Source organism: Anolis carolinensis, chromosome 1 (genome assembly GCF_035594765.1).
Source record: "Anolis carolinensis isolate JA03-04 chromosome 1, rAnoCar3.1.pri, whole genome shotgun sequence".
Classification (NCBI taxonomy): domain Eukaryota; kingdom Metazoa; phylum Chordata; class Lepidosauria; order Squamata; family Dactyloidae; genus Anolis; species Anolis carolinensis.
In genome coordinates, this window is record NC_085841.1 from 300,875,385 (window position 1) to 300,898,616 (window position 23,232).

The 23,232-nt window shown below is 40.5% G+C and overlaps 1 protein-coding gene across 1 annotated transcript in view; it reads right to left on the reverse strand.

The window, feature by feature from the left end:
• syt13 (synaptotagmin 13) overlaps positions 1 to 20,822 on the reverse strand; it is a 47,700-nt gene extending 26,878 nt beyond the window's left edge. Inside the window, exons 1-3 of the mRNA XM_008105544.3 lie at positions 20,640 to 20,822; positions 4,045 to 4,267; positions 1,011 to 1,145 (exon numbers count right to left, since the gene is read on the reverse strand). Coding sequence (XP_008103751.1) covers positions 1,011 to 1,145; positions 4,045 to 4,267; positions 20,640 to 20,822 — 541 coding nt within the window. The remainder of the gene's footprint in view (positions 1 to 1,010; positions 1,146 to 4,044; positions 4,268 to 20,639) is intronic.
• Between the last annotated feature and the right edge of the window lie 2,410 nt (positions 20,823 to 23,232).

Consider the following 23,232-nt stretch of genomic DNA (forward strand, 5'->3'; position numbering starts at 1 on the left):
TTCAAACCCTGATCTCCAGGATCCAACACTCAAACTTCTGTGCCACACTGATTCCCATGCATATACTCTTCCATTTGTTCATTCAACAACTCTGTAAATATTAAAACAAGATATTTAAATTTGTTTTCATACTAAGTGTAGTGGGAAATTCTGGGAAGAAAGGTTCCCAATAATGTGGTTCTAATAGCCTGAGTGGAGGAAAGAGGGAACTAGACACATCTTGGTGAGACAGGAACAAAGGGGTAAGACTTTTACCATGATTGGTTTCCTCTCTTAGCTACATCAGGCCTAATTTATTTGAAGAATTATTTTTCTAGCTTGGTTCCTTTAATTCAATGAGCAACTTAGAACACTCACATATGTGGTACTCTTATCTTTGTATTGAATGTATTACTTTATGGTTGTGCAAATTGCTTTAGGATTTGTGCAGAGGGGAATAAAAGCCACAGCTTGCAATTAGTAGTATTCACATATATGTTTTATGGTAGTCTGGAAACTTAATTGCTAATGAGAAAGCAAATATAGTCAAGGGAACTGTGTTAAATTTGAATCTTGAAAATTGGGGCACAGAATTGAAATCCCAAGTGGGTTCTTGACCGCTTGTTCTAACTGGGATGTAAGAGCCACAATTCATCATGACTGTTAGATCAGGGATGAGCTATTTGCCGATGCACTCTACATTCTTCCATTACATCTGAAACAGGAAATTAAGAATTTTAAACCTAACTGATTTAAATGTTTATATATTTGTATATCTTAAATTCTATACTAATGCTGTTATGCCAAGCTGCTTTGAGTCCCCTTTGGGGAGATAAAGTGGGGTATAAATAAATAAATGATGTTATCTTGGTCAGTAATGAAACATCAGCTGATGTTTCCGAACTGATGCATCACTTAAAAAAAAGTGCCATAAGCAGCCAAAATGGCTTTCTTAAGGCTGGACATGCAAGGCAAAAAGGGAAGAGCCATAAGAGAAGCTTATTCTCAGTCACGTAATCCATGATCCTTACTTTCAAGCAAAGTGACACACAATGCATTTTTCTGTCTGTTGTAGCCAAGAGAATAGTGAAGTTCTGGCATCTGGTTGCAGCAGGCGGCCTTCTCAGGACTCAGGCGCTCGGTGACACACACATCCTTCATTCCACCTGAAACATACGCAAATGAGTTGGTAAAAAAATGTCAGCCATTCAACCCAATGTCTGACTCCATTTTTTTTTCCTTTTTGGGTATCATTATACAGGACTTTATTGATGTTCTGCCTTTAAAGCAGTAATCTCTACCTTTGCCATTGGCTCAGTCTTTACCTTCCAGAGTGTGGGAAGTTACTTTTCAAAACGTAATTGTTTATGTTTATCATACCAAGGAAGAACCCTCTGACTGACAATATACTCTGCATAAAAGACAGTGGAGTTGCTACCCTGCTGATACCATGGATCATGAGATTTTGCAGGACCATTTCCATCAACTGCACAAGGCAGTGCACAAACTAGCACTTGATCCATGCGATATTCCACATTCTCCATATAGTGAGGTTACATCCCTATAACTATAAAGTATCTAACAATACATTTATACCATAGAAGAAATGTTGTCATTCCTTATTACAATGCAAGAACAAGTTTAAATGGTTACACCTTTGTTATTATGATGAAAAGAATTAAATACAAGTAAATAGTTCTTTGTAGTAAGTCACTTCTATGCTCTGGTTGGAATTTAGATGTCTGCCTTTGATTTATTCAATAGTTTTATTTAATTAGCTATTTATTTACACTAGTTTTATGCTGTACGTTAATCATAAATCCTTTAGAATGCATCAAATAAAAGTTAACGATGCAAAAATATTTCTTTTAATACACAAAATATTTTAGTTATTAGTTTTTGAATTAATAACTTTTAGGTTGTGCTATAGTCTTACATATGTAATTCAAATGTTGAAACTTTTTTGATGGAGAATTTCAGGAAAACTTTGGCAGTTGTTATGTTTACCCTCTTCTGGGACCATTTCTTGTGGCTCTCTTTCCCCAGAGATTCCTGAGGAAATGGTAATTTTTGTGTAACAAGCAGTTAACCCTTCCAGACAACATAACAGTTTTTGTGAGCAGAATGAAATTAGGAAAATCCCTACTCTGTCTGCATTCCCCCAGGATGTTTGGAGGATTCTCTGGAGCATTTGGGGATGGGTTGGGGATAAGGAGGAAAAGGAAAAGGAAAAAAGAGAGCTGTATAAGTAGGAAGATGCTCATATGGGATTGTAAATCATTCTCATTTTTTCTCTACTACTCATTTGTCTGCTTTTTAATGAAACTGCCTTTTGAAGACCTGGTTTTTTTAACCTGCTGCCATGTTGTTTCTTTCCTCTAAAGCTTCTATTTTCATTATGAATTATGTAGTATGAGGCTCTGTATTATCAGCCTAAGAAGCTATATGGTTCATTGTTATTGTGCTCACAGAACTAGTATTATGGCCTACTTTTTTCCCTTATCACTACATATATTTGATAGTCCTCTATGATCTAACAAATCCTGTGATGCTGTCTGGTGTGCTTCTGCCCTCAGGTTTATGCTACTGAACTCATTATGACATGATCCAAACAGGTACAGAGTCTAGAAACTAACATGCAGCCACACATAATTTAAACTGTCAAACACCTGGGAACATCAATAAAAGCTTGGAACCCCAAGCGAAGTTTGCAGATACTTATCTCCAGAGGATTTTAGAGGTATCTGGAGAACTTCAACATCCTCCTCCTTTCCACAGTATTCCCAAGACAATGACTTGTATTGGCTAACAGTCAAACTTTCAAGAGTTTTGAATCATCTCCCTCTTTGTCTTCCTTGAACGCACACCTTTATTCTTTACAATTCAGGATCCTAATAGATGAAGAAATTGCTCAAAGGGACAATTTTTACATGGAAATAAATACATGGTTGACATTCTGTATTGCACGGATGGATTCCTAATGTAGTTGTACAGATCTGTGTCTGCCCCATATTCACTAATTCTATGTAGTCTCAATCCATCTTAAGAGACAGAAGTCACACTGGGCGAAGAAGTTCTGTATAGACTGCATTGAAGATTATGTTTACAGACTCATCTCACCAGCAAAAGAGGCTGTGATAGTCAGAAACAGGACCCCATCACAATTCCTCATCACAGTTCCATTGGCTGGTAGAAGGGGATGAAAATGTCATTTCCATCTATAGTTAGCTGAACCAAGCTCCTTTGCCTTATGTGGGTACTAGCCCTTATGGTGTGCTGGGGTGGAGGGGTGAGGGGACAAAAGATGTTACTTACTATCAGATGCACATGCTTTTAACTTGCAGGGATGAAAGATGGAATTTAAAACACATTTTTGGGCTTTTATTTATTGATTTCAATATAAATTAACTTTATATTGGAACTGGCATTTTTCAGTCATCTGAGCAGTCAACACCTCCTATACATTTTAGGCTCTTGTTCCCCTTTATCCCAAAAACCAAACTTAATATTCTTTAGGGCCTTCCAGAAAGACTTACTATTCTTTTTATTGTTTAATAGTACAGGCAGTAGTAACTGAAGTAGTGGCACTTTGCCCTTAAGAAGAAAGTCGGTGCCAAGTGATTTTTCAGATTGCAATAAATTTCACTATAAACCATCTATAAATTTCAGTAAGTGAGCTGGAAAATCTGCTGGAAGACTGAATGATTGGTACTGTCCCTACAATAAATTGTGCTGTTAAAATGATAGCTGTGAAGAGGAAAATATCAATAGGGAAGTGGAACCATTGTGATGATATATTGCCAGATGTGAACAATTACACACAGAATTTGCTTGATGATATGATAATCTGGACTCAATGTTGTTCAAAGACCTGATGTGTCATACTTTGGACTGGAGCATTAAATGTATGTTGTGTGAAGCCCCTGAATGTAATTATGGGGTTTTAACTAGCTTGCCAATAATAGTGTTACATTCCATATTATTATTCTGGACACCATACTCAAAAAGAGAAAGCAACATGGCTGTTAATTCAAACAAACAATGGTACAAGAGTTGGCTGCCTACCATTTTGAGAAATAGCAAATAACTCTTCATTGACTTGTATGTTCACCCGTTTTTCATCCAAACTTTCAGATTTTCCTTTGCTTGGCTCTTTTGTTGTCTTTGAGGTGTAGTCTCCATAGTTAGCAATTTCTGATGAAGTCACAACAGGCTTTGGACCATAGATATGGGGGAACTTTAGGATTGTCCTTGGCTGTACAGGTTCTGCTGTCTTCTCAAGGTTGAACTGAAACAAACAGAGAATCAATCATTTTTACTATGTTAAACTAGAGAGATAACATACCATGGACACAATCCACTATTTTTGAGTATCTGAGGCAGTTTGTTTCCTAGTTCATGACTTTTTCCCCCCTGCTGAGATCCTTTTGTCCCTTCTGCCTTTCTGTTACAAAATGCTTTTTACTACTACATACCATCCAACAGTTCACTGATGAATGGTAGGACACAGGTTGCTGAGCAACAACAGAATATGGGAAAAATGGCCAAAAATATTAAGGAAGAACATGCAAGTTAGAAGAGGCTAAAGCAGTTTCCTGAAGGTACTAGGAAGAGCAAGATTCCAACCTCTCCTTGGAATAAATATATTTTGTGCAGAAAGGGGAAAGCAGGAGTAAGAAAAAGAAGATGAGACCTTTTTAAAGCAGCTGAAAAAGAGAATTAACCCAAACTGTCCCTACCAAATCAGGATACTAGGGCTCTCATCACACTGAGATCAAGAAGCATCTTCTCCCCACTTCTCTGTACTGCAGGATGCGCTGCTGGCATGGATTTTCCCAGAGCCCATCATATGACACAGGGCTACTTCCGGCAGGGCTCCATGCTGGCAGTGTGCTGGCAGCACAGAGAAATAGAGCCCAGTACACCCGACTCCTCATATTCCAAAGGCAGAGAAGCCAAAGATGTAGAGGGGACAGCCAAGGAAATGTTGTAGAAGGAAAACTATGGACACCAACGACAGATAACATAGCTTGGTGGCTCCCTCTGGTTCCCCACGACTACTGTCCTCCGCTGTCACCCTGCCCACAGTCAAGGTTGCTTGACTGTTCTGTCCTACCTCTGTTTCATTTCAGCTATGCAAGAAGCAAGGACTCATGCTGTACGTTAAAATAACAGGAAAGACATTAAAATGACAGGAAAAGCTCCCTCTAGGAGTTACCCATCCCTGTATTCCAAATGTAAGTGTTCAAACATCCCCAGAAATAAGGATGGATTTAATTATATCCTACACACTAAAATCCTTATTAACTCTTTTTAAAATGGATTACAAGAAATTAAGCCAATCTTGAAATATGCCCATTGTGACACATGCCTAAACGTTGACACTTTGCCTGTTTGGCTTGGTCTGCACACATTTGTAAGGCTAGTTATAAGACATCAAAATCTCCTGGAAGATGGTGATCAGGGCCGGCACAAGGTAATTTTCAAGTATAAGCGAACAGAATTTTGGCCCATCCCCCACAAACCAATCACTGAAAAATAAAAGCATTGGTTAAGTGAAAATGTTGGATAATAAGGAGGGATTAAGAAAAAGCCTATTAAACATCAAATTACATTAGGATTTTACAAATTAAGCACCAAAATATCATGTTTTACAACAAAATGACAGAAAAAGCAGTTCAATACATGGTAATGTTATGTAGGAATTACTATATTTGCGAATTTAGCACCAAACATTGAACTGGGATATAGGACAGTGTGGACTCAGATAACCCAGTTCAAAGCAGATATTGTGGGTTATTATGCTTTGATATTCTGGGTGATATGGCTGTGTGGAAGAATTCATAGAAATTAAAAGGCCACCGAAAGTGAATCTGGCCCCCGGTATTAAAAAAAACTCTAAAATCTGGACAGTAGATAAAGAACAACACTCTGAAAACAGGGGAAATCCAGACAGGAAATAATCAGGGCCAGCTAACACCTCCCAACCAAGGATGCCTCCAGGGAGGAAACTACCAGGCTTTGAAGCTGCAAGGCCATTACATGCTAATCAAGGTGGCCAATGGCAGAATCCATGCCTGTTTCCAGCAAACGAGAGTTCTTCCTTTCTCCCACCCTGGAAATAATAATAATAATAATAATAATAATAATAATAATAATAATAATAATAATAATAATAATAATAATAGTCTTATACAGTATATTCAGGTCCAGATATAACCTCACTTACCTCGATTCCAACAGACCTCACAACTTCTGAGGATTCCTGCCATATGTGGGGTTAACTATCAGGAGAGAAAGCTTCTGGAATATGGCCAGGAAGCCTGGAGACCTAGCTTTGAGGAGGCAAAGACAGGCCAGGCCGCGGGCAGCCACGGAGCCTGGTGGGAGGCAGCGGAGGGCAGTGCGAGGCTTCGGAGGCCGGCACGAGGCCTTGGAGGCCGGCCAGGCCGCTGACCTATGAGGAGGAGGCAGGGGTGCATGTGCATGCATGCACACATGCTCTCATGTGGGAGGGGGAAGGTGAGGCATGCCTGGAGCATGCCCAGAGGGTGTGCCGCCTCCCAGCGGAGAGGGGGAAAAAGAAAAAAAGACAAAAAGGAGCTGCTCATTAGGGGCACTCAATTGCACCCCTCAGAGGATGGCGCCTCTGGAAACCGCCTACTTCGTCTAATGGTTGAACCGCCCCTGCTGGTGATGGTTTCCAGTAGATATAAGGAGTCAACGATTTTTTACGAACACTTCAAACTTGAAACGGAGAAACAGGTTGGTGCATTTTCCCCTCACCCCCTCTCCACAGATTTACACTTTAAAATTTCTATGATATCACCCTTAAATTCACATTTAAAATAATAATTCAAGTACTCTTAGATTCCCCCCCCCCCCACCTGATTGTTAAAGGAGCTATTGATAATTATAAATTGCTTCTTTTGATACTTGACAAAATGGTAATGGGGCATTACAGTTCTGCTGGGGCACAAGGAAGTGTAATCCTGGGCAAAACCTCTTCAGTTACAAATGAGATCAATGATTATTTTGAGGCTTAAGAAACATTTACATACCCGGCTAAATTGGCATAAGTTTGATTCTACATCAGGATCAATATTCAAATACAGTAGAATCTTGGTTATCCGAGATAAAGGAGCGGGAACAATCTCAGATCTCCTTCGGCCAGGCCTTTGCTGGAGGAAAGGCCTTTCACTCAACAAAAAATTGTACACTTAACTATGTTCAGAGGAGCTAAAAAAAAACCCCGTTAGTGAATTGCAAAGATGTGTAACACGACTCCAGCAAATATGTCCAGTGAACATTGGGGGGGGGGGGGGCAATGTGATGTACATTGTTGTGCACTAGTTCCATTGCACATCACTCTCTTTGCTGGCTACTACATAGTTATGAAGCAGCAGACCTTTACTGGATATGGACACTACACATCTTCACAATTTTAAATCATCCATATCTAAGTCCACTTCTGATGATGCAGCCCCTATATAGGATTCCAGTCCTGTTTTTTTTTTACTTCTTTGACTGATGTGTGGTTTGGAACGTAGGTGCTTGCTGGACTTGTCCTCCAAATGGCATTGCACAATTGAATTATCATAATATACATTCAAACACACGTGGATTACTGATAGTTAAAAAGGATTACTTTTTAATACAGAGATATGCTTAACAGGGCTGTGCAAAATGGGAGAAATCCATTCCATTTTCGTTTCAAATTTTGAAATCCCCCCCCCCCCCCGGCCCATTCCATGTTTGGGAAGATTCCAGGAGATTAGGAGGAAGGCCATTCAGATTTGTAATTCGGGATCTGGAGTTCCATTTTGGGATGATTTGGTCAACTTGCACAAATTGGGAAATTGGCAAGGCTTGCCTTTCTGTCATTTTTAGAGGGGGGAGGGTGATAGGCTGCTGGTGCACACAGACAAACTACAAGGAAGGTAGGTAGCTAGGTACTGGTAGGTAGGTAGGGCTGGACCTTATGCCCGAACCACTAAAATTACCCAAATTACAAATCGACCTCGTGAATTTTGCATTCCCCTAATGCTTAATATTTTGATGTTATATTCAATTACCAGGCTGAATAGCCCTTCTTGTGCTGTGTAGCATGTCTATGTGCATGTCAGCATATGCAATATGAATGTATTTTGCATTTTCCTTCTACAAAGAACAGGTCAAACAGAGCATTTTAAAAAGAAAGGGAAAATAGACAGTATTTCCATTGGTCAGATCTTCTGATATATGAGAATATGAATATATGTCCTAGAACTGATTGGACAGCCTCATTTCAGTTCAAAGCAAGAGCCTGCACTATACTTAATTTGCTCCATTTCATTTATGTTCCAAACAGAAATGAGAGGTTTTAGAAATGTGAATGGTGCTCCTGTTGCACTTACTAAGGTGAACAAAAGATAGTCCTCTAACTGCTCAGCAGAGAGAACATCTTCTCAACCGTAATTAATGTTTTTTCATTAGTTTCTTTCTGTTTTGTTAATAATACATGCACACAGTGCCCCAGAGGTAGCATTAATTGAAGATGGGTCATTTGATTGCCAATCTGCATGTCTGCTAGAAACCTTTTTTGTCCCCAAGGCATTTCAAAGAGTCATTCCAGAAGAACAACACACTATTAGAGTTCATTGCCATGCTGCGCCCTGCAATATTTACCAGTTGAGAGCATCTCAGAATCTCAGCGGAACCATACAATAACAGGTTACTCCCTCAATTTTCAAAGATGATCTAACATGCTTTTGTACAGAGATAGTCCACCTGGCAATATTTTGTGCACCCCCCCCCCCCTGTGTTTTATGATGCAAGCCTACAAATAATTGCTTTGAAACTACAGATCATGTTTAACGGTCGCATCAATTTTTTGGGATTACTTTTCTTTAGGTAAACTCTAATTCTGCCTCTTGTAGAATTCTGAAGTTTGTAGTTTAGGGAGGGGCCTTTAAACTCATCCAGAGAAGCCCTGGGTCTCTCCAGAATACTGCAGGAGGCAGTTTAAAGCGGATTAAATTGGGAAAATGCTCAGGTGTAATGAGGACACTAGTAAACTGCTGCTGAAGAAATAGATCACTTGTGCAAATGCCAGAACTGCATATTTGCAGAGGATTTTTGAAATAATTAGGTCATGTTTGAGAGTCGTCGGGAAGTATTGGTTGAGAGTTGGACTAGATGCTAGAAACAAGGATTCAAATCCCTACTCACCATGAAAACCAATTGAGTGCTCATCAGCAAGTCACACCCTCCCAGGCTCAGAAAAAGGCAATGGAAAACCTCCTCTTGTTAAGAAAAACTGATGATAGGTTCACCTTTAGGTCATCATAAGTCAGAGATGACATGAAGGCACACAAGAACAACAAGTACAAGGTCCACTTAGGGCCCTTCCACACAGCCATATAACCCAGAATATCAAGGCAGATAATCCACAATCCCATCTGGTTTGAACTGGGTTATTTGAGTCCAAACTGCCATATATTCCAGTTCAAAGCAGATAATGTGGAGTTTTATACAGCTGTGTGGAAGGGGCCTTAGTTTCCACACAGCCAAAGCACACCTGAGATTTGGCTATCCATCTGTCTAAAAAACCTGCTTGCACATTCATCTCCCCATATTCAGTCCCAAGTACCTTCAGTAAATTTGATCTATAGTGGGAAGTGATGGGAATTCTCTTTGCCTAAGACCAGTCAAAATAGCTGTCACCACTGAATCAGATGGAGAGCAGCCTGATTTGGTGTGACACAGAATTGTATGTTCCTTTAAAAGGTTTTTAGAGTTTGATTAGCTTTGAAGTGGATCAATTGCTGGTTGCTATTCTAGTAAGTAATTCTAAAATAGCTTTTCACTACCTTGAATATTTGATGTGGTCTCATAAACACATATAGCTTTATGGGTGTTCTGTATGATTGCATTCACCCAACTACTCAATTCCTGGACCTTAAGTGAATATCTTTGTCCATAGCACACCAGTGCATTTCTGCATACTTATGTTAAGAGTATACAGGCAGTCCCCAAGTTACAAAGGTCTGATTTACAAATGACTCATAGTTAAGAGCGGGGGTGAGAAAACAGGAAGTGAGAAAAATCTATCCCACAGAAGGGAAATCCACTCCTGAACGAGTTATCATGGGGAAAAGGTGTCTCAACTGAAGCTTTTTCACTTGTTTCCACAACAAGCCAAATTTACTAAAATCCAATTATCACATGGACAGAAAGTGTGGTGAAATTGTCTGATCAGACACACAGACACAGGGGTATTGACCCTTCCGTATGCAATCCAAATCTATATGTATATTGGCTGGAGTTACACCTAAAAATGTATCTGTCCAAACTTACAAATTAAACTTAAGAATAAATCTATAGAACCTATCTTGTTCGTAACTAGTCTGTTATCATCCAAGCAACAGTGGGAGTATTTTGAAGTGAAGAGTACAATATACAGTAAATAGGAGCTGTCACTACAGTTACAGAGAAGGCTATTTTTACAGATAGTGTCAGTGGTGTGTATGCAACTCTGGAGACCAGGGTTTGATTCTTCATTTAGCCATGGAAACCCACTGTGTGACCTTGAGAAAATCACATGCTCTCGGCTTCAGAGGAAGGTAAAGGCAAATTCACACTGAACAAATCTTGCAAAGAAAACTCAATGGTAGGTTCACCTTAGGGTTGCCACAAGTCAGAAACAATGTGCAGGCACACCACATTGCTACAGTCGCCATTCTTTGCCAAAATCCAGACCCACCTGGCAATCCATGATGGCTGAACAACTGATAGACTCCCTCGGAGCCATATATGTCTACCAATTCACTCCTTCTCCAGCTGCACTGCTTTCTGTTTACTAGGTAAAAATTGAAGATCTCTGTTTTACAAATAATGGTTGCTGATGCTTTAAAAGAAGAGCCTCACACAATCGCAAGTAGGAAGGCAACCTACATATATCAACAAAAAAGTCTGAAAATACAAGAAAACCTGTCAAATCACTGGGGTTTAAAATAACCCTTCTGCTTTCTTCTCTAGCTCCACAGTACATTGGTTGCTAGGCTGAGCAGACATCAAGTGGTTCAGAGTAGAAGATTCTCCATTGTAAACTAACTTATTTCAAAATCCAAAATGAAAAAATACATTTTTCTTAGAAAAGGTGCTAAAAAAAGGTCTAGACAAGATGCAATTATCATTTTAGAATTGTTTTGAAATTCAAAGCATTTTTAGTGGTGTGTGAAAAAGCAATAATACAAGTATGCATGAAAACACAATCTAGCCTTTCCTGCATGACAGTTCCACAATACTTGATGTTGAGAGCCTTCCAAATATTGTTCCTTTTCACATTGGTGGAAAATAACGCTTATAGAGTATATGTGCTAGCAGTTGGTATAAATGGATAGGGATAAAATACACTTCCCACAGAAACCAATCAGTACACTCCTCAGATTTAGAACACATATGTGCCTTTTCTAAAACAGATATTGGAAAACAGTGCAGTTCCTGGCAAGAGAAGTATTTTTTAAGCAAAAGCAAATCTTGAGATTAGACAGGCAAGTTATCTAAGGACATTTTCCATCTGCTGTGAGAAAAACTGCAACTTCAAAATCATGCACTTATGGGGCTGAATCACATATACACCTGTTCCTTTCTGACTTGACTGCAAGATCAAAAGGTAACCATAATCTCCATTGATGCAACATCATAGGTTTCATGCCACACAATAGTAACACAAACATGACTGAATTGGTTAAGGGTTGAAAACATATGAAACATGGGAATGGTGAATGAAGCAAAACTGGTAGTATGTATTCATCTGTCTATGTGATGTGATCAATCTGACTTATGCACAGCTTTTGGGAACAAGCTCCATGCATTATTAATGTTAAGAACAGGCAGACGGATTAGCTGGAGGAAATCAATGTTTCTTGTATTTACAATTGGTAATGGGTACTAGGGATGTTGTGAATGCTTTACATTACAGTGATGATACGAGGACTGGCTGAAATAACAAAGTACATTGCACGTGAAAAGGGCACATAGTACATTTCAGTGGGCTTAGGGCAAGCGTGGGTAAACTTTCTAACTTGGGGGCTGCATGGCAGGCTGGAGCGGGCTGGGAGTGGGGTCTTCCCAAGTCCCTTCCATGCCCTTTCCTCCCCTTTCTCTTCTCTTTCAGAGGCAGAAAGTGAAGGAAAGACAGGAAAGGATTGGCCTTGGTCAGGATGACATGGTGGACAGGAGAGAAAAAGTGTATCCATTGGACTCCACATTTCCTACTCCTGATATAGACTCCTAGAATCCTAGAGTTGGAAGAGACCTCCAAGGGCCATCCAGTCCAACCCCCATCATACAGGAAGGCACAAACAAAGCACTCCCAGTAGACAGTCTCTGCAGAAAACCCTCCAGAGAAGGAGATGCCACCACACTCCGAGGCAGCCTATGCCACTCTCCAGGAAGTTCTCCCTATTCTTTTCAGTTGAATCTCTTTCCTTGCCATTTGAAACCATTGCTCCCTTGTGTCTTGATCTCTAGAGCAGCAGAAAATCAGTTTTCCTCCTCCTCCTCCTCCTCCTCCTCCTCCTCCTCCTCCTCCTCAATGGGACACCTTTTAAATCTTGAAACTTGGTTCTTATGTTCCCTCTCTACCTTCTCTTCTCCCAGCTAAACATTCCCCAAGAGGAAAGGAGGAAGGAAAAAGAGAAGGGAGGGAGGAAGAGAAGGAAGGGAGGAAGAGTGGAAGCAAATAAAGGGAGGGAAGGGAGAAGGAAGGAAAGACAAAAGGGAAGGAAGGAAGGAGAAAGGGAGAGAGGGAAGGCTGGAGGAAAGAGGGAAGGAAGGATGAAAAGGTGGAAAAGAAGGAAGGAGGGAGGGAAGAAGAGGGAGGGAAGGAAGGAGAAAGGAAAGAGAGAAGGAAGGAAGGATAGGATAGTGAAAGATAGGAGGGCCTGACAAAAGAGCCCAAGTGGCCATATCTGACCTCCGGGCCTGGGTTTACACATACTTGTCTTAAGGGTACAGGACCTCAGTGAATGTGGGAAAATGTAAATAAAAGCCACAATTTTTAATCTAAAAAACATCTCTTTAGAAATCTCTATGGTGCCTTCTACACTGCCATATAATCAAGATTAACAAAGCAGATAATCTACATTATCTGCTTTGAACTGGATTATATGAGTTTATGCCGTCATATAATCCAGTTAAAGGAGATAATCTGGATTTTATATGGTAGAGTAGAAGGGGCTTAAGTCTTCCACCAGAAATTGACCATGGAGTTGTGCTGGAAGGCCTTGAGTTCCTAGAGAGGTCCTCTAGCACAACTCTATGGTAAACATCTGACAGAAGTAGGCCATGGAGCCGCCCTGCAGGACCTTGAGGTACCACATTGGTCAAATTGGTGAATAATCAGTTCCACAAGTTAAACCCACAAATGTGGAGGCTTGACGGTACTCTTTACAAGTTTACATAATGGATGCAACCTGGCAGCAAATTAGAGTGTTTAAAATTCATTGAAGGGGAAGAAAACCCCATTCAATCAGACCAAAGTTCTGAAAATCCCATTCAATCAGACCAAAGGTCCATTGTAACTTCAAAATCATGCACTTATGGTGCTGATTCACATATACACGTTCCTTTCTGCCTTGACTGCAAAATCAGGCAACTCTGAGGAGGAGCAATGTGAGAAGAAACTCTCAAAAGCACTCAGGGCATATTATTATTTCCCCAGCCTTTCTAGTGAAATATCTATATTTAATTAGAGACACCAAGGGTTGGAATCAGAGCCTGCTGTATATGATGTCCTGTCAAACTGTATATCTCGCCTTTAAAATGTCCTATAGCCTAGACCAGGGATTCTCAAACTATGCTTCGCGGAGCCCTTGGGTTCCATGGGTGATAGTGAGGAGCTCCATGGCACCATGTGGCTTCCAGCCACCTTCTCTTTCCTCCTCCTGAGAATGCAAGGAAATCAAAGTTTTTAGCTGCTGGAAACAGCAGCAGCAGTAGCATCCTCTTGGGGCACAGACACTTCCCTTTTTGCTCAGAGTTTTTTTTTCTCACCACACAGAAACCCCTCCTGCTTTCTTTGCTTCCAAAGCCTGATTTCTCTCCCACCGCTCAGGGAGTGCTTTTCCTGCATGGTAGAAGGAGGTTGGACTGGATGGCCGCCAGGATTTCTGCTATTATATATGAACATTTCTTGGGGCTCCATGAGAAATGTTTGTTTCAAAAAGGGCCCCGCAGCTGAAAAATTTGAGAACCCATGGCCTAGACAGTCAGCATGCTGTAGTGGTTTGAATGTTGGACTGGGACATGGAGAGTCCAGATTTGAATTCCTGCTCAGTTGTGATAACCCACTGGATGGCCTTAGATAAATCATTCTCTCAGCCTCAGAGGAAGGCAAGGGTAAATCCCCACTGAACAAGCCCATATGTTTATCTTGGGATCATCATAATTCAGAAATTATTTGAAGACACACTACAATAGCAATATTTTTTTCCTGACCCAGCCTTCTCATTCCAGACAAGCCAGGACAAAAGGAACTATGCTAGCAAAACCAAATTAGCAACTATATTCAATAATACTTAACTACATAGTGTGATGACAACCAGCTTGCCATAGTAGTTTCAGCATTTGACTACAGCTACAGTGACCAGGGTTTGATTCCCCACTCAGCCATGGAAACCCTGAGGGTGAACTTGAGCAAGTCAAATACATTCAGCCCCAGATATATTTGTATTGAGATAATCTGTCAGGGATACTTTGATTGTGCTTTTCCTGCTTGGCAGAGGGTTGGACTAGATGGCTCATGTGGTCTCTTCCAGATTTATTATTCTATGATTCTATGAAATGATTTAAAGGCACACAACAACAAAGACAACGTAGTATGTGATGATGTAACTGCATCAGCACCCCCAGCTGAAATCCCTTATCTTTTATTCATCCATATCTCTGTCTGTTGATCATTCTTGCTTCTGTTTTCACCAATTTCAGGCAGTACAAAGAATCAGATATATATATATATATATATACACACACACACACACACACACACACACACACACACACACACAGTAGAGTCTCACTTATCCAACACTCGTTTATCCAACATTCTGGATTATCCAACACATTTTTGTAGTCAATGTTTTCAATACATCATGATATTTTGGTGCTAAATTCGTAAATACAGTAATTACTACATAGCATTACTGCATATTGAACTACCTTTTCTGTCAAATTTGTTGTATAACATGATGTTTTGGTGCTTAATTTGTAAAATCATAACCTAATTTGATGTTTAATAGGCCTTTCCTTAATCTCTCTGTATTATCCAACATATTCGCTTATCCAACGTTCTGCCGGCCCGTTTACGTTGGATAAGCGAGACTCTACTGTATATATAATCTACAAATATAATAAAATCACAAGGTTTTGGCCAGCCAAGCATGAGGCAAAATGAAGGAACCACTTCAGGCAGCAGATATGGGAGGGCAGCTGCTGGCAGACCGTTAAACATTCCTCTCCTATCCCCTTGCCAGTCTCTTCTGTGGAAAGAAGATAGTGCTGTGTTTGCTACACAGCCTGGCCTACACCCCCTAAACTACCCTGTTGACCTCAGGATCAATGGAGGACACTATCACAATCAATACCTGTGGTGTACTCAAAATGCTCCGGAAGCATAGCAGTGCATGCAAATATCTTTCAGCAAAGTGATGTTATGAAGATCGCTGAGTCTGAGCATATCATTTGCCTTGGAGCCTAACCTAATGTGTGTCATCTTGAATCCTTTAGTGGGAATGACTACATTACAAATGTATTAAGTAAATATTAAGAGATCCAATGCAGGGAGGTCTGCAGGTGTTTGACCTAACCCTGCAAAATGCAGGAGTGAATGATCCATGATCAGTTTTTAACTAAGCTAATCATAGAATCATAGAATCATAGAATAGTAGAGTTGGAAGAGACCTCATGGGCCATCCAGTCCAACCCCCTGCTAAGAAGCAGGAAATCGCATTCAAAGCACCCCCGACAGATGGCCATCCAGCCTCTGTTTAAAAGCCTCCAAAGAAGGAGCCTCTACCACGGCCCGGGGGAGAGAGTTCCACTGTCGAACAGCTCTCACAGTGAGGAAGTTCTTCCTGATGTTCAGGTGGAATCTCCTTTCCTGTAGTTTGAAGCCATTGTTCCGTGTCCTAGTCTGCAGGGCAGCGGAAAACAAGCTTGCTCCCTCCTCCCTATGACTTCCCCTCACATATTTGTACATGGCTATCATGTCTCCTCTCAGCCTTCTCTTCTGCAGGCTAAACATGCCCAGTTCTTTAAGCCGCTCCTCATAGGGCTTGTTCTCCAGACCCTTAATCATTTTAGTCGCCCTCCTCTGGATGCTTTCCAGCTTGTCAACATCTCCCTTCAACTGTGGTGCCCAGAATTGGACGCAGTATTCCAGGTGTGGTCTGACCAAGACAGAATAGAGAGGGAGCATGACTTCCCTGGATCTAGACGCTATTCCCCTATTGATGCAGGCCAGAATCCCGTTGGCTTTCTTAGCAGCCGCATCACATTGTTGGCTCATGTTTAACTTGTTGTCCACAAGGACTCCAAGATCTTTTTCACATGTACTGCTGTCTAGCCAGGCGTCCCCCATTCTGTATCTTTGCATTCAATTTTTTCTTATTTGTAGAACTGCATCACTGGTATATGGCCAGCCTTTACTATAATCCTGCTCTACATTCAAAGACTGGCGTTAAAAAAGATAATTGGAATGAATGAAAAGTGCAACCAGATGTTTGTGAAGAGTAGTATAACCACATACCATAACATTTAACCGTAAAGTTTTATATCTAAGTGCATTGGTAAATAATTTTTATGTCACAAAGTATTAAGCACAATATTGTCTTCCTTCTTGGAACTGGGTGGGTGAGGGACTCCTTGACTGTGTTCATTTGGAATTTCTTGTTACAGTCATTGGCTATAAGAATAGATAGTGACTGAATAGTGGATACTAGATTGTAATACCTAGCAAAGGAAATCCATAAAAAACCAGAAAATGAGATCAAACATTCTGTTATTTAGGCAGATATAGCCATTTGGACATAAAAGAAATAATACAGAAGAGCTAAGCGAATGAGATAGTTATTATCATATTAACTTATATATAAGGTAAATTTGGACAAGGTCTTTCATTCCGTAACAAGCCTTATGTGTGACTTCCTATTAAAAAGTGTTTGGAAACTGCAGCTGGTGCAGAATTTCTCTGTGGGGTATACTTTTCAGAAGTAGACAGGTCTCTATGAGCTTGATAAGCAATTTCATATTTTTAATAAACCTTACCTACATAGCTGGTTGTTAGGACATCTGAAAGATCACCTCCTTCCTTATCAATCTGCTTGTATATTAAAATCTTCAGATGTTTTCTTGTATGTCCCATTACTCAAAGTGGTTTGCTTGGTGAGAGCATGACGTAGGGTCTTTTCTGTAGCAGCACCCCTGGTTATGGAATTCTTGTTCTCAATGTGATGTGGTACTATGTGTGATGTGCAGGCAGTGGAAATATTACTCCACTTGGCTTTTAGTGGTTTAGTGTTTTTTAACAGATTATTGAAAATCCTTAAAAAGACAGACAAAACAAAAAGTCTCTTCACAAGATCAAAAAGAAAATTGCATCACAGAAGACTAAAATATCATAGAAATTAGTTTCAAAAGGGGAGGGGGAAACACAAACATTTCTAGCAATAATGTAAACTAGGATATATGGCCTTTGGTGTGCAGATGATGATGACTGATAACCAATAAATTCTATAATTATTCATGTTTTGTCTCTTATTTAGTTAGGGAGCTTAGTCATTACAGCCACAATTTTATGATTCATTATGCTGTATTGGGTATAGCCAGTATTTTCTAATATATGAAAAGAAAGACATGCCTCCAGCTGTCCAGATTTGAAAGTCTAAATTAATCTTCTGGCATCCCACTCTTTCAGCTGCTTTTGAAATATCCCAGTTTCTCTCACCTTCTCCCACTTTTCCCTATGTTCTCAGCTGACTTCCATTTCTACAAATTAAATTCAAAGTTATTCACACTCAGTTAATTCAGTGGGGGGAAAGGAGAGGGGAGAATGTTATCTTGCCCAGGCAAAAGCAAACTGTTGCAATCTCTCTTAGTTTCTATATTCTCCCTCATTAATAATGTTTACCATTTTGACCACACTCTGATGTTGCTAAACCAAACATGCCCCAGCTTGTAAAATGTTGAAAGTTATGGAATGGTTGACTGATTTAACTCTCTTCCTTTCACTTCAGGTTTTAATTATTTGTTAAGTAAAGGTAAAGGTTTCCCCCTGACATTAAGTCTAGGCGTGTCCGACTCTTGGAGTTGGTGCTCATTTCCATTTCTAAGCCGAAGAGCTGGCGTTGTCCGTAGACACCTCCAAGGTCATGTCGCTGGCATGACTGCATGGAGCGTCATTTCCCACCGGAGCAGTACCTATTGATCTATTCATATTTGCATGTTTTTGAACTGCTAGGTTGGCAGAAGCTGGGGCTAACAATGGGAACTCACCCCGCTCACCATATTTGAACCACCAACCTTTCGGTCGGCAAGTTCAGCATCTCAGTGGTTTAACCCGCTGTGCCACCTCAGTTAAACCAGGGTGAAATTTGTTATTTGGTTTATTCTGTTTTGGTCTTGCCACAAAAACAAAACCAAAAAAGAATGAGATCTTCTTAGGACTGGAAAATTATAAAAAATGTCTTTATAAATAAATAACAGTGGACATGATAACCCATGGACCTTGTCCAGTTGGGTACATGAAGCCACAAAAGAATGAGTTGCCCATGTGCATTCAACAAATCAATGCCTGTGATGGGATCTGTGTTTTCATCCAAGGTCCTTCAAAATAGTGTGCAATGACTGCTACTCACCTCTGGTTATAAATTGCTTCAGCTCTGAGCACTCTATAGTATAGAGTAAGAAGCTCTATGAAATTCATGGGGTTGCCATAACCTGACAGCCAGATTGAAATTGCTTTGGATCCCACTGGGGGACAATGACAAACAACAACAACCATCACCACCACCCATTGAGATAATTCAGTGAGATCTAGCAATACTGAACTTTATTGTGGACAACATAAATTCATAAAAAGTGCAAAAGTAGCAACAGTTAACATTACACATGCCTTAATTTGATTTTATTTCTGCCTTGACTTAAAATCTCGTCACATGCTTTAATACATATTACATTCTTCTGTTTCATTTATAATATATCAGCTTCCTCTAGATAGCCAGCATGGTGCAGTGATTTAAGTACATAGTTAAGTTTAGGTGATCATGGTTTGAATCCCTGTTTGGCCACTGAAACCTACCAGTTGAACTTGGTCAAGTTATGCTCTCTTAGCTTCAGAGAAAGGCAAAAGCAAGTCCACTCTCAACAAAATTTGCCAAGGAAACCCCATGTTACCTGTCCAAACATATCTCCCTCTATGAGCCAGATCGACCATTAAGATCTGCCAGAGAGGCCCTGCTCTTGGTCCCTTCCCCTTTGCATGATTGGTGGGGACAAGAGACAGGGACTTCTCACTGGTGGCCCCTCAGCTGTGGAATGGCCTCCTCCCTCCTGATCTTTCACAAAAAAAAAATTAAATCCTGGCTGTGGAAGCAGGTCTTTGATGAGTAAAATTAAAGCGCAGCAGGCCCTCACAAACCCTACATAGGAAATAATCATGATTAGTGATTTGGTTACATGTTTTAACTTGTGTTAATTGTAATTTCTATGTTTATTGATTTTAATGATGTATTGTGTTTGTTGTATAACTGTGGCATTGGATTTTTGCCAAAACTTGTAAGTCGCTCTGAGGATGAGAAGAGCAGAGTAGAAACAAACAAACAAACAAACAAATAGGTTCTCTGCAGGGTCACCCATCATACTCTCAGATCAGGATTAGAAGCCCTACACATGTCCCATTGTAAGAACAGTTTGAATTGGGAGGTACAAGGGAAAGGGTCTGTTTGACATTGGCTCCCAACTTGAAGAACTCTGTCATAATTAACTCTACCTGGTCCCAGCATAATAGCTCTCCAACCAAACACTTGTTTACTTCGCTTCTTAACTGAAATGGGACTTTGATGGAGCTGTTATTAATTTTAACTGTTTATTTTGATCAACTGGTTTTTTTTAAATCAATGTTATGATGTTTACTAGTTATTAAGTGTTGAAATACACCATTTATATAAATATATAAATGAATGCTAGTTAATTCTAAGAGGGATTTTCTTTTTGTAGCAGAGGCCATCTATGTATATAGACAGAAAGCTCAAGCAGCATTGTTCAACATTCAGACAAAATTCTTAGTTCTTTTTTCTGTCTGGAGTCTGCATCCACATAGACTGATTGAAAGGCTGCCTTTTCTTTTTTACAAATAAATACGCACCTCGCCTTTCCCTTTCAGAAAACAAAAGCAGTCTGTGGCTTTCATAATCTCACATGCCACCTGAACCCCTCCCTCCCACTGCCCCCCTCCCTGCACAGAAGTCGTGCTGCACCCTGAAAGCCTACAAAGAGAAATAATGGCTATCAATCAGATTTTATCACCCATTGGGCATCCATGCTCTAAACCTGCCCTTCTTGAGCCGCTATGTCTCTGGAGGTGGAGCAGAGAAGAAAATCAATAGAGTGCTCTTTACCTGCTGGACAGTCTGGAGCACGCTGGGCTTGGCATTTTCGGCACACAGACCTTTTTCCTTGTCTGAGTCTGCTTTCCCAGCTCGCTTGCATTTGCACAAGCAGGTGAGACCGCATAAAGCAAGGATGCTTGTAGCTGTCCCCAAGGTAGCTCCCAGAGCAATGACTGGAATAGACAAAACCATCGTCTCTGAATAGGAAACCACAACTTTACTCAGCAAGCATGGTTGTCCTTCATCTTCTGGCAGGATTTTCGCCTGATCTCAGCCTCTTTGGATGAATGCAATAGATCCTCCTTAGCAGTTGCTATAGGAAAGTGATTCAAAATAAACTAATGGATCACTCCTGCATTGTTAGGCTGTGACAGATGATCTATCCATCCTTCCTGGTAGTATGTCTGTCTCAATGCTCTGGGGGAAGAAGCAAACAGAGGCAGAGCGCTTCCAGTGCCTGCAGTCTCTTTAAGACTGCAAGCAGGCAGCTTTCATTGAAACGCTTTCCCCAGCCCCAGTGGGAAAACTCTGATGTGCGAGAGAATCAGACGTCAGCAAGAAAGGGATGGGCCACGCACTGGCCAACTCACCGAAAGTAAATCCAAGCCACCAAGTGACCCTTTAAAGGGGCTTGCTGCAAATAGCCCTAGCCAAGCATGCTGTTATTTTGCAATTCGGAACTGCAGTTACTAAACAAAGTAAGTATATAATAAACTGGGTCAGGCTGATGCCTACATACAGGGGTCTCTGTTAAAGCAGAGGGAAGATACAACAGGTTCTTCTCCATGCCCAGAAAAATATTTATTTCAACTGATCCAAGGCAAACCCAGCATGACTGTGGACCTTATTGCATGAGGGAGGCAAACTTACATGGAATCTTTGGTGATGGTCCCTATTGCACATCCTCCTGTGCCCCTGGTGGCATAGCAGATTAAACCGCTGAGCTGCTGAACTTGCTGACCTCAAGGTCTGCTGTCCGAATCTGGGGAGTGGGGTGAGCTCCCGCTGTTAGCCCCAGCTTCTGCCAACTTAGCAGTTCAAAAACATCCAAATATGAGTAGATCAATAGGTACTGCTCTGGTAGTAAGGTAACTGCTCTCCATGCAGTCATGCCAGCCACATGGCATTTACGGACAATGCCGGCTTTTCGGCTTAGAAATGGAGATGAGCACCAACTCCCAGAGTCGGACACGACTAGACTTAATATCAGGGGAAAACCTTTACCTTTACCCTAAGGATATAGTGCCTGTCTGGAAGGGCCCTCTGAACCCTAGATCTCTTTTAACATGTATTACTTTAGTTTAGTTTCTCAAAATGTGCTCCTCAAGGTGTTTTGGACTTCAGCTCTCAGAAATCCCAGCCAGTTTACCAGCTGTTAGGAATTGTGGGAGTTGAAGTCCAAAACATCTGGAGGAGCAGAGCTTGAGAAACTCTGATTTAGTTTATTGATTGATTGACTGATTGCAGTTGTATGTACCTTTCTCCCAGAGTGGGACCCAAGGTGGCTGGGTATTTTCAGGGCACGATCTGTTCCTGGTCTTATTTTTACAGGGGGAATTGTCAAGTGCAGACAATACTATAGCTCTGACACATATTTATTATTTTATTTGTGATTGTTGAAAAAGAGGTTCTTGTAACATTCTTGCATTGTTTGTGATCTTAAAAGAAGCTAGATGGATGGCCATGAAAGAAAAAATCCATTTAGTAGTGGCACCATATCCTATGGAAGGCCCTCCCAGAAAGGCTTACTTAAGCATGATAATCTTTCTGGCAACATTTTAAGTCAATTGGCATTTAATTATTTTTTTTAAGTGCTTGCATATCACTGCTGTTACTATTTTAATTTAGGACTCATAACTTTCTGGTTGTATCTGGTTTTATTTTCTGCTTCAGTTACTGTTTAAAAATAAAAATACTTTTTTTTTCACCAGCTTACTTATGAGTCATAAAATGTTGCTTACTGGGAAATTAAAATGCATTAAATAAACAAATAAAATATTTGGAGTCATTCTCATACTGGTAGCGAGCATTGAAGACTAAGCAGAATATTCAGAAAGATAAATTGTAGCACAATAATTTATCAAGAGCACCACCAGTGAGTGACTTGGCATGCAGCATCAGGAACAAGGAGATCAAGCTGTGATGAGGTTCAGTATCCAGTTGTGCTTCCAGATTATCTAAATAATGTAATAAAAGACACTTTGAATTCATAACAAGCAGGACCAACAATCAGGAAATAGATATTAACATGGTTGAGTTCCCCCTTAATACCAAATAATAATAATAATAATAATAATAATAATAATAATAATAATAATAATAATAATAATAGTGCGGTTTTCTGGCATTGTATATTTTTGCAGTTTCTGTGACTGTTCATTTGTATTTTGATTCCGTAGCTCACTTGTCGATGGATGTCCAGAATCAGCAGCATCCACCGTGGTCCTTTTTATCCTGGGCGACGACCGAACCAGTATAGACTTCATTTTGGTTTGATTCTCCATAATGCTAATGAGTTAGGTGCACTTAGTTCCATTCCTCAGCTGAGGCCTCTCTGGCTTGGTTGGACCTGCCGGTAGTTACACTACCACCAGCACAGCCC